Here is a 12,500-nt window from a genome sequence, read left to right on the forward strand (position 1 = left end):
GGTTAAATTGTAAAAGAAAAATGAGCCACACTAAGTTACTACGGAGTTCATCTGAGATGCAAGGGGAGAACTTGAAAACGTTGGCCCAACGTTTTCAAGTTGGCATTCATTTTAACTTGGCTTCACATGTAATCAAAAACACTTTAAAGTGGTTTCTGCGAGCTAAAATAGCCGTTTTAAAGAAAATTTGGCCATTAATTTTCGTTTGCCATGGGTAAACAGGTCTTCTTTGCTTTCCAGATTTTTATTAACAATCCGTGACAGTCTGCCCCTTTGATAAATCTCCTTCCTTTGGATTCCACTCAACTGCGGTAATTACCTTCGTCTTATCCTTCTCCTTGGAGTTCCATTCTTACTGTTGCCAGGTGACTGAACCAACAAATCATTGCTGGATGATGACATGGCTGGAGATGAGCATTTGCCATTTGGCGATGGCACATAAGACATGGTATCCACAACCTTGACATGCTCTGTTTCGTTTGACAAAAGGATCCTACTGTGTCCTGGCTTAACTGAAAAAACAACAGACCATCAATTAATTCTTTATTATTAATAAATTATTAATATAATTTGTACACCTCTCAATAATTCCAACCTATTAATGCAATTTCCACATTATTTAAGGTCAAGCTGAACATCACACATTAAACCAAGTATTATAAATAAACTTGGATCAATTTGGATCAATGTAAAAAATAGGATAAGGCCTCGAGAAATCACCCCAGCCCTAATCTTTAAGCTAACCTTGGTGAAATTGCACAAACGTCAAATAGTTTTGGCTTACAAAACCATTTTTCGCTTGATCCGAGGTGAGCGATCCAAGTTGGTCCGGTCTGACTTTTGTTCCTGCCCGTTAACAAGAAGCTTACCCATTTGATGCAGTGGTTTTGAAGGCATCAGTGGTTTTATAGGTGTTGTGAACATCTGAGTGGAAGCTGACACAAGACGTGGATGACTAATTCCCTGATCATTGGTCACATCTGTCAGCAGTGCTCGCCTTCAAAAGTACAGGAAATTTTTGCTTAGAATGAGTATTTTTGAAGAGAATACTTAAAGGAGCTATGTCACATGATTTTAGGGTGTTTAGGCGAAATCTTTATTTAATCATGAGTTTAAAACTCAAAAATGGTCAAGGCTGTTGCCTAACAGGAGCCCGGTAGCCTGGGGCTCCCAAAGAATAGCTCTGGGCGCCTTAATTTTTCACAGCAACACCTTTCACTTCATATGTTGGGCTCCTAAGTTCTCAGCGTTTAGCTCTGAGGGCCTCTTTAAAATTTTCTTAGGCAGCAGCCTTGATGGTAATGTGGAATTCCTTTCCTGATAAAATTATCGTTACATTATATTACAAACAAGATGATTCTGAACAAAAGCTACCTTTATCCAGGCGATTTGCCATAAACTTGAAAAATGTCAGGCCAACTTTTGACTTTTGTTTTCAAGATTACGCAAATGCAATCTGTTTTAATCTTGTCCATTTGTGTCCAGCCACACTTCTCTTTCCTTTTTATGTATTTCTTTTATTTTTTTTATATTTTTTTACATCATTTTGTGTGACATAGCTATGGCTCCTTTAAAGTCTTTGGCAGATCTTTTGGCAACCGTCTTATTGTTTTTTTTTTCATAATTTTATTATATAATTTTATTGCAAAGAGAATCCAATAGATAATTTAACTGTACCATATTTAACCATAAGTGTCCTAAGCTTATATAAAGTTTTATCTATTACTGTTATGATGCAGGGGTGTAATGATTACATGTACGTTCCAGTGTACCAACCTTTTACTTGAAGGAGACAGTGTTGAGACATTAGGATCATTTGGTCGACGCTTGTTGTAAAGCCTTAGGCTCATCCTTTGACTGTTGCGGAGCACAAAATTCTCCAGCTCGCAGTCTTCTGCAAATATTCACGCTAGTTAATTAAATCTAAGTTAGGCATTGCAAATTACACGTACATCTGAAATCTACAGGATCTACAATGTACTTGTACCTTTCTTGTCCAAAACAGCATCATCAAGACAATACTTTTCCTTGTTTCGCATTAGTTCAGCTTTGACACTTTTGGAACGTCTGTGGGCAGGGTTACCATTGAAAGGAGCATGAGGTGCTCGAGATGATGAAGTTTTGAACCTTTGGCCTAGACCAGTCACAAACCCTGTGGAAAGTGCAAGCCAAATTTAAGGCACTATAAATTAAGTGGTAGGTTCAAGATCCAAGTTGGTTTGTTTTGTTTTACCAAACTGCATGCTTTATGATCTACTATGAAGTGGGGCCAGTACTCGAAGTGTTGAAAATGGTCTGTACCTGGGTGTTGTCCTAGCTTTAAGTAAAAGATGAACAACAAAGAAGCCTGTTATGAGTTTCAGTTTTTACAGTCAGGACAATAATGTAATTTCAATTTACCGGTAAGTAACAAATGAGATGTGTACATTAATGTCTGATGTGTCAAATAAATGGCAGACTGTGCCCTGGTACAGTCCGTCAAAACCTTCTAATGCATTTGGTTATGGCCAACATCTTCACTCAATCAGGTAAAAGAAAAAACAGAAATTGATTTTATCAAACAAGTTGATAAAGGTTGAATAACCACCGTGAAAGATTTGGAAAGCTTTCCAAATCTTTCACGGTGGTTAATTATTAGACCTTTATCAACTCCTTTCAATTGATAAAATCAATTTCTGTTTCAATCTCCCACCGATGCAGTACCACAGTTTCTTTAGAAACTAAAATTTTGTTAAAAGAAAAAACAGTTGCGTTTGAGAGACAGTTATTAATGGCCAATAAGTATTATTAGCGACCTTCAGATTGAGGTACAGGGATGACTATGAGTAGCAGTTTCAGTTGTACAAAAAACTTGTATTCTGAGTTGTTCTCATACACCAATCTGAAGGTCGCTATGGCTGGCTAACAATCGCAGAACTGTAGGTAACTAGTTCCTGGCCAACAGTCTGCAAAAGGAATAATATTAAATCTACATGTAATTGTTTCATTTACTACTGAAATCCTGGCAAGAATGAAGGAAGATTATTAATTAAGTTCTAAACATACCAGAAAGCGAGCCAGTTCTAGACCTTGGTCGCGACTGTCTCTTGTTGCCCCTTTTTATGTAGTCAACATCTAATTCATCGCCAGATGATTGAGTCAGGGAATCAACAATATCATCATCAATCATTTTTGCTCGTTCATAGATGTCCTCGCTAACCAAGCCAATTTTTTCAGCATTTCTCAAAAGTGTATCTATAACAGCAGTCTGTTCCTTCAATTGCTTCTCAGATGCAGCACTGTTTCCTTCCCTTTTTGTGCTGTGAATCAGATTGGGAGTTAAGACAATAGCTAGATTATTGGTTCCCATTTTGCTTTGCTGTGAGCATGAAGCGACTTTGGCCAGGAACTTCATCATGAACTGTAGAGTGGTAAGATGTGCAATGGGGAGCAGAAGACAAAGAAGTAGAACAGCCTCAATTTGATCACCCTCATCTTCTAAACGCTGGGTTTTAATGAAGCAGTCATGGAGGTAGTTGGTTAACAATGGCTCAGGTAACTGCCTAAAGAACTGCTTTACCAAGCTTGCAACATCATGAGGCTGCACATTTTGGAGTTCTTCTCCAAGATCAGCTTTTTGCTGAAAAAAGAATTGCAGTTATATTCATTGATACTAGATGCAGGAAAAGCAGTTTTAAGTTAACAATTTGAAAGTTACCTTAAAAGGATGTACCTTAAAGGTTGTACACAAATTTAGGGGGTTTTTGTAAGCCAAAAATCATTACAGTTATAAGTGGAACAACTGCGCTGAGTGTGGGAGGATTTTTTTTCCGAGGTCTGCAACTGACAGGCAACAGTTTTTAAAACACTTCGCCAATTTACTGGAGGGTAGGTGCCACAAATTAAAGGCAGCAAGAAAGGGGGAGCACTCTCCTCAGCAGCAAGGAGGTCACCATGGCAACCGAGCCACAGTCCTCCATTTTCATCCTCTCCATCCTTGGCCGCAAACAACAAAGAATAGCTTCAGTGCACTACAGTGGTTATTGATAACAAAACTACAGCATTATTTTTTTGGTCTTCATCGATGGAAAGACGTCTTTTAGGCCCATTTCAATCAAAGAACTTTACATGTGCTGAAACTAATGCAAATGAGCAAAAACAATAGATTTTTCTCATTTGTATTATTGCATTAGATTCGGCACATGCAAAGTTCGACGTTTGAAACGGGCCTTAGTGTTTTGAAGTTTGACTACAATAGCTTGACACTGTCCCTTTAAAGAAGCCTAAAAAAACAGGCTTAGACAGGACTGGAACTGGCCATGACTGTGTAAGTGTGTTGCACACCACACTGCTCTTAATTACTGAACTGTTCAGCCACCTGGGTGCTAAAGGGAGCCATTTGACAGGCTTCTTCACATGCATTTAATCAGGAACCTTATGTCTCATGTTACCTTGAGCAGCTTCTGACGTTGAATTGATCCAGACTTTCTAAAGAGACCTTCTGTTGATAAATGTTGCTGTAGAAAGTTTGCAGAATCCACCAAGAATCTAAGTACAATAAATAATTTGCGAATAAATGTTTCTCTTTGACAACTTATAATATCAGAAATTTGGTTTATCAATGGAGTTAATAATGTAAATTGGCCACCGTACAGAGATTCTAAAAGCTGACGTTTTGAGCGTTAGACTTTCATCAGAGTGAATCCAACGAAGGGCTAACGCTCGAAACGTCAGCTTTTAGAATCTCTGTACGGTGGCCAATTTACATTATCAAATCCGTTGATAAACCAAATTTTTGTATACTACTTCCCCACCGACGCAGCACCACAGTTTCTTTAGAAACTATCACCTTCATTCATAATTTTATAATATCAGAGTCCCTTATATAGAGGAATACAAGGAACTGCAGAGTTTTATCTGATCCATTGGGTAACTCAATCAAAGCCCTTATTTGATTTATGCTAGGATATACATGTAAAATCATCCATGGATGTTTGAACAAGACTTAGAACTGCATGCGGTTTTTTATTTTTGCTGACTTTTCATAATATAATTATTTCTACTTACTTAGGGACAGTGCAGTAAAAATCTTCTCCTACATTGACAGATGGCACCTTATCCAGACACACCCCAAATACTCCACTTTTGTTGCTGTCAACAGATGGCTGTTACAGAAACATATGTTTATTAGTCAGAAGTAAATTCACTCGGTAAAGGTCTAGCTTGCAAAATATTTCAAGCCTGCACACAACAAATAAATATCAACTGATTACCAGAACCAAACAAACTGAACTTTTTTAAAATGATTGTTGAAAATAACTAAGCATGCACTGCCTACTGGTTAGTCAGAAGACAGAACATCCATCATTATCAAGATTATCGTCATTATCATAAAGATCCATAATCACAAATGAAACAGTAAACAAGACTCAAAACAATAACTTAGACTCAAAAGCAACAGAAGTTGCCACAATACAGAACAACAGCAAACTTACAAGAGCTGTTATACTGCCGTTATAAATAACTGAAAAGATTAATCACTGACACATATTTTTGTCAATAGTACATGAACACTTTACCATCGAATCTTAACCACTCGCAAGACATTTCATTGGGGAAAAAACAAAATATAGCAGTTTTAATCCAGTCCTGAGAAAGAACTATAATTTCAATTATTTATATTTAAAGAACGCAGACGATAACTTTCCTTACAAAGTGTAGAACATCCTTACAAAGTGTAGGACCTCAGAAAGATATTTTAGTCTCTCCATTTTTGATCGATCGATCGTTTGAATCATTAAGTAGAGTAATATAAACGACAAGAACTGTCTTCAATTTTACAATTTAATAGCTTGTCCTAATTCTAGTGTTGCAATTTTTTTGTACACTTCGAACTTTTTTACCCTATCCCAAACAGCACGCTTGCTTTGACATTCACGACCATCAAAAAGCTATTTTTCAAGAAAGGATATAAAACAGTGACAATCAAACGTATTGATGAAGAAAAAAGGAACGAATTCGGAGAATACACAATGCAAAAAAACCGATCAGCGCCATATTGAGAAAAGACATTTAGATTTAAGCGCAACTTACTTGGGTTTTGCTGCCTTTCTGCTTGGGAACTTTAATTCCCAGAGTCTTGAGATAACGCCTCACAACAAATCGAACATTGTCTTTAAAATCGATGGCAGATAAATCCTTCATTCTTAAATCTGATTTCCAAAACTATTACTTTCTTTGTCAAACATCGATATGAAAATTCGAAAACTGTGACCAACCGCTCTGGAAATTTGATTGGTTCAGCTTGTGATAAGCGAGTTTGAAACGATAATCAACGAACCATAGAGGAAGAGTTCCGAAGATAGCCGAATATTACCGAATATAGATAAACCAAACGTGACCGGATGAAGTGAAATTTGTATTTAGCGAAGCAGGTTGCTCCGGGTTTCCTGTCAGACGATATGTGTAATCTTCTTTGGTGACGACTTTAGAGTGCTTGAGTGGGAAATTTCCTTCATCGCTTATGATGGGGGTGAATTCTTTGGAAGATTTTAATTTTTTGTGCATTATCTCCGGCAAAAATTGATGCTGAATTTTAAGCGTTCACTTACCGCTGGAGGTGAGCTTACAAAAATATGTTTATGCTATACAAAACGCCGACTAAAAGGTTCGATAAACGGTTTCAAATTTCTGACAGAGGTAGTGCTGACTCTCAGTAAGTTTATTTGATTGTCGCTTTGTCTTGTCTTTGTCTGGCAAAGTCACCGGTCGAAGTTAACCATTCTTAATGTGTCCTTTCAGACATGAGCTGAGCTTAAATTCATTTGAGCGTGGTAAAGATTTTAAGAGTAACTATAGTACCTACTGTTTGCTGTTAAAGATTTGTGAAATGTTTATCGTCGTTATCAAAGGTCAGAAGACGACGTGAAGCCGACAATGAATGAACAACAAGATGAAGTCGAAGTTGATGGAGGTGATGTTTCTGAAGAAGAGCAGACTAGATATCCGCGCGCTGCTTCAGTCGACAAACTTGTCGATTTCTGTGCCGAAGAATTTGGTAATCTTTTCATCTCTTGTGTTTTAGTGCGACCAGTAATTGTTTTTATCTGCGACATTTTTTGTTTTCTTTGCACATCCGAATGTAACATTAAAAATGTTTTGATGGCTTATCCATTGTTGTGGTTGACATCAGCCGACACCTCGTTCCAATACTGGGCTCCATAGGCACAATATTGGAATACGTATGCCAATATTGTGAAAAACTCAGTATTAGCATACTTCAGCTATTAATCGCAAACACGAAAGAAAGAGAGTGATATTGCTACAGTAATTTTCAAGCATTAGTAGATGCATGAGCAGCTCAGAAGTAAGTTCTCAATGTTTAATGTGGTAGTTCCTGTGAAAACATTTTTGAAGTTTTGAAGTACACCTAAAAGGATGACCAGAAAGGAAATTAAATTTCGTTTATGTTACTCAGTATGAACAAGAAACTATTTCAAAAAGAAAGAGTGTTTTGTTTCTAGAATGGCTAAGGGCAGGAGAAAAGATAAAATACAGTATCTTTTTATCATATTGATTGAGCTTCGTCTATAGACTAAAGATAGAAATGTGGACGCCAAGTCTCTGAACGGTGAGAAGACTGATACAGAGTGTCAAGGAATCTCAACCATTAAAGAGGCTCTGCCAGGGTAAATTCCGACAAGCGGCATGGCCTAAAACGTAGAAAGTAGCGATAGCACTCAAAGTAAAATTGTGACAAATGACATCCTTTTTGTTGAATTTCCGACAGCAAGGGTCACAGCAATGTGAAACATTCACAAAGCAATCTTTCTAACTCCCACTCTCCATCTCTCTTGATTCATGGCGAACCCCTTTAAACGCTCTTGCTGTTTACTGAGACAAATTCAGACTAGTGACGTGGACCTCCCCCCCCCCCCCCCCCCCCCCCCGGCAGGGCCTCTTTAAAGAGAAGGACCGATTCTTGTCTACAAATACCTATTTTACCTTCAAATATCACTGCATAACTTTTCAAATTTAGTTTTCTGTGAATCTTCTATTACATGTGTTACATATGAACCTTGGCAGTTCTAGCTTAACAATATAACACCAGTTAATCCAGTTTATTACTACATGCGAAGATTGTTTACATTATTCATTAACATTGAAGAGAGAGAACTTTGAATTTTTCAGCAATATATGGTTTTAATTTAACCCAAAACCATTCATATAGTCAAAACCTCCTATCTATAATCCATTTCCTTCGCTTTTGTGCTTGTCAATATTGACTTGCTGTACTTCAGGTTTACATGTTCACAAGTTTGTTTTTGCATCTCATAGATGTTCAGATTTTCAATTACAAACTCTGTTTTGATTGACCACTCTACCTCATTGTGTAAATAGTTCACCCCTAAGTCAAAATAGATACGTTTCGTTTCTGAGGAAACGAAACAAAAATTAAGGATGGTGCAAACGCTCACAACAACACACAACATTGTTGGGCCCAACAATGTTGTCTCTTGTTGCGCGATGTTAGCAGATGTGTGCAAACGCTCGCAACAAGTCACAACATGTTGGGTCTTTAGATGAGAATACAAAGGACTCTGGGATGTTTTCCATCTCCGATGCCATGTTGATTTCTTGTTAGCATGTATTTGTGTGGATACGTGGCATGTAGTGCGTGTGCGCCGGAGCAACATTGTTGGATGTGCTGTGCAAACGAAAGCAACATTGTTTTGTTGGACCACGATTCGATGACCGCAAAACAATAGAAATGTTGGCACTTGTTGGCTCTGAAGGTTGACCAGTTTCAAACTTCATCCAACAGCTTCCAACAATTCACAACAACACACAACATGGTGTGTGAACGCTTGCAACATGTTGGGCCCAACAATGTTGCATCTTGTTGGCCAACAATGTTGCGAGCATTTGCACGGGCCTTAAGTCTCTGGCAGCGAAGAAACTGTGTGCCCTCTAATGTTGAATTTGGACTTATTCTTGAGCCAAAATGAAAATACAGAATCTTTCACTGTCACCATGTTAATACCGGGTACCATGATACAGTGGAACCCCGTTACAACAAAGACCGCGTTATAACGAACAACGGGGTCTTCGCCATAACAAAGACCCCTCTAGGAAGAACTTTTTTTTCACTACCATGGCACTTCGTTATAGCAGGGTTCCACTGTAGAACTATCACTCTGTGAAATTTCACCTTTTGGAGCCAAGAAAGTATTACTTAATATTACTTTAGTCAGGAAACACCTATTTCGCATCTACTTTCGACACACTAATAAAAATTACATATGCGTGTTTTGAAAGTTGATACGAAATAGGTTTTTCCTGATCATTATATAACTATTGACATCATTCTCTTCACAGCATGTGGAATTGGGCAAAACTCAAGTACGTCAATGGAACCGTTTCTTTCAAATTGTGTGTTTATGGTGCACAAATGGTTCCTTTCCTCGGAAGAGCTGTTGAAGAAGCTTAAGCAACGGTATCCTTGTCAGTAACAATATTATTATGACTTTTTTGTGGTTGCCCCTTCAGGAGGTCGCAATACCATCTCAACAATGCCTGTGTGGTTACCATATGGGAATATCATGTAGCTAAATTATTTTATATTTAAGGGAAGTTTATCTCAAGCCAATAATATGTGCCTCCAATGTGGGTCAATTATTGACCCGCATTGGAGGCACAAAGGGCTCCCAGTCTCTAGCCTGCAGGGATGGGTAGCTTATTGCATCTGTCTTGTGCTTCACATAGATCTTGCCATTGGGGACGAAAAGTCTTATTGTCAAGCCTCCGAAAGTGCTACCAAATAGACCTAATCGGATAGCTCATTGTTGTACCCAATTCAAACCCTTTGGGAATAAAATGTTTTGTTCCAGGGATTTGCACATTTGAATATGGATGCTACTTTATCATACACAATAGGCCATTCCGGAATTGCGCAGGGAACTGGGGCGATTTTCAAATTTGAACCAATCGATAAATTGACACCATCACATGAAAGATAACATTAAGATTGGCCTCCCAGCCAAGTTTGATGCTTTTAGGTCGAACAGAGACAGTTAGCAATTGTTTTAGAGGCATTTCCTATTCTCAAGGTTCCCATGGATACCGTCTGGTTGTTCCTGGATAATATGAGAGACCCCTCCCCACCAAATTTAAAGGCACCAGTTCCCAAGCTCAAGATGGTAATCTAGTGATTTTCTCCACTTCAAGACAGATGTGTAATTTTACAGCATTTTAACTTCTTTAGCTTTTTAAAAGATATTCTGAGTACTCTGCCTCAAAGAATGAAAACCAGAAAAAATACAAAGCCAGTATCTGTGCTGCTGTTGGGTAAGTACTGAGCTGATGAAATGTTCATTATCATCAGGTTTTCCCCAAAAAACTGTTATAGTAGATAGCTGCCAGCAACAAATTCGTCACCTATTTTGTTGTCTTGGCCACTTAATCTACTGCACTGTTGGTAGCACATTGTTTCCAAATTTATGTACAATAAATGTACAATAAATATTGTACGATGTACATTTAATGTACAATAAATGTACAATTATCGTACACAAAAACACACACATGGCTATCTATTGTTAAACGTACCACGTCTTACAAACCGGTGACTGGTTTGTTCATTTCTTGTGACTGTTTTTATTTCTTTCAAAGAAAATAATATTGAGGATCTATGAAAATTAATTTGGGGGATAAATTTGGAAACTTGGAAAAAAATCCAAGCTCCTGATGGAATTTGAACCCATGACGCTCTGTGAACTAGTTGAATGCTCTAACCACCAAGCAACTGGAGATTCTGTGGTGAGCAAGAGTGAAATGTGGGTCTTTGACTCGAACTGCATCATGCAGTTACAAAGCCAAATAAAAACTGACAGCATACAGTAGCTCATAACTACATTGCGCAGTCACCTTAAAGTATGTCTGAGATGCGCTGACCACCCACCGAAGTAAGCGTGGGTTCAAATCCCACCTTGGATTTTTTCCGAATTTCCAATGAAGGCAATTTCAAGAACATATATATAATTCTCACATTCACTCACTTGGGTGGTTGAATAAAATTATGTTTATAATATTATTGAGGAAACAAAATTCACCGTGTTATGCAAGTCTTCCTCGCGCAACATAAACAATATTGTTTTTGTCAAGCTTTATAGAAAAAATACTGGCAATTGAAATAACAAGAAAAGAGCAAATTAAAAATATTAAAGGATTTCCAAAGCTCATCATCACCCCAAAAATTTGCTGTGTACTGTACATCCCCTGCTTTTATTTCTCTCACACCTTATATTTTTTTGTTAAAATGATTTTAGTGATAAAGTCTAAAGCTAGTGAGTTTTGTTTTAAATTTATGAATTTATACCCATTGTGCAGGTTTTGGTTATCAACGTATGGGTCAGATTTCAGAAAAGATGAAAAACTGTCCTTATTGCTGAATGAATTTGCTGAAAATGTAGACTGCGAAGAGGAGAAATCAGCCATTGACATTTCCAATGTGTAAGTTTAAGATTGGAGCAACAATGTCTTAAAGATATGCATTTGAACTGCGGGAATGAAACAAGTTAAGTTTTGAGATCATCGCAGTTATGAACGCTACTTTAGCAGTAATGAAAGGAAAGCCTGAAAAATTCAGATTTGAAAACCCATGACTTCTGCAATACTGGTGTAGTATTCCACCAATCAAGCTATCAAGCAAACTTGGAACTGTTCAATTTTTGTGAGTACTGCACTGCTATCGCTTAGGTCATGGATTTGATCCTGTTCATGCCTGAATTTTTCAGGCTTTCCTTTCATTTTTTACTACTATTTAAAGTATTGTTCATAGCTGCACAGGGATCAAAATTGCGACCAATAATATAGTCGCATTTGCGATAAGTAAAATGTCTGCGATGGACTGGCATCCCATCCGGGGGGGGAGTAGAAATACTCCTAGTCGCTTCATGCCACAGAAGCCAGCATAAGCCCCAGCTCTGATGGGCCACTTGGCTCGTAAACAGACTTTAAACCCACTGACAATGTAATGCAGCGCGACAATTTTGCGACTAAAATTGGCTAAATTGCGACTAAATTTTCGTATTTTGTCGCAAAATTGTGACAGTACTGGATTTTTTCATTGATTTGTAGCCCTGCTGTGATGATCTGTAAAATTGTTGGGTTGTGCAATTATTGATACCTTTGCATACAGTAAAATAATAATCAACAACCTTTATATCCACTCAAAATCTCTCCCCCTTTAATGATGAAGAAGCTAGCTGTGTTTTAATAACATTGATGCTAATGTTGAGTGGTCTGAAACAAAATCTTCAAATGTAACTAATGCTGGTGATTGTATTGTAGTGCTGCAGAGGTATTTCGAACCCGAAACTTCAGCACAGCGGGAATTGGTGAACAAACTGAAATGGCAGTTGAGAGGAAAAGCTCTTTGGCTTTTAAAGACATATCAGCACGTACCCTCGCAGAGCAACTTACCTATCTTGAATACAGAATGCTCCGTAGAATACCAGTAA

General features: G+C 37.8%; 2 protein-coding genes across 3 annotated transcripts in view; one reads left to right on the top strand and one right to left on the bottom strand.

The window, feature by feature from the left end:
- The window catches only part of LOC137985383 (rho GTPase-activating protein 21-like), a 19,355-nt gene extending 13,031 nt beyond the window's left edge, over positions 1-6,324 (bottom strand). The window contains exons 1-8 of the mRNA XM_068832991.1: positions 6,073-6,324; positions 5,047-5,144; positions 4,431-4,527; positions 3,046-3,619; positions 1,988-2,152; positions 1,777-1,894; positions 870-997; positions 320-512 (exon numbers count right to left, since the gene is read on the bottom strand). Of these exons, the coding sequence (XP_068689092.1) occupies positions 320-512; positions 870-997; positions 1,777-1,894; positions 1,988-2,152; positions 3,046-3,619; positions 4,431-4,527; positions 5,047-5,144; positions 6,073-6,183 (1,484 nt within the window). The 5' untranslated portion in view covers positions 6,184-6,324. The remainder of the gene's footprint in view (positions 1-319; positions 513-869; positions 998-1,776; positions 1,895-1,987; positions 2,153-3,045; positions 3,620-4,430; positions 4,528-5,046; positions 5,145-6,072) is intronic.
- Positions 6,325-6,425: 101 nt separating this feature from the next.
- The window catches only part of LOC137985382 (ras guanyl-releasing protein 3-like), a 38,102-nt gene continuing 32,027 nt past the window's right edge, over positions 6,426-12,500 (top strand). The window contains exons 1-6 of one of the 2 annotated variants that reach the window (XM_068832989.1): positions 6,426-6,694; positions 6,891-7,036; positions 9,358-9,475; positions 10,255-10,326; positions 11,368-11,490; positions 12,331-12,496. In XM_068832989.1, coding sequence (XP_068689090.1) covers positions 6,615-6,694; positions 6,891-7,036; positions 9,358-9,475; positions 10,255-10,326; positions 11,368-11,490; positions 12,331-12,496 — 705 coding nt within the window. In that variant the 5' untranslated portion in view covers positions 6,426-6,614. The remainder of the gene's footprint in view (positions 6,695-6,890; positions 7,037-9,357; positions 9,476-10,254; positions 10,327-11,367; positions 11,491-12,330; positions 12,497-12,500) is intronic. The other variant, XM_068832990.1, reaches the window with a different exon arrangement.

Source organism: Montipora foliosa, chromosome 14 (assembly GCF_036669935.1).
Source record: "Montipora foliosa isolate CH-2021 chromosome 14, ASM3666993v2, whole genome shotgun sequence".
NCBI lineage: Eukaryota > Metazoa > Cnidaria > Anthozoa > Scleractinia > Acroporidae > Montipora > Montipora foliosa.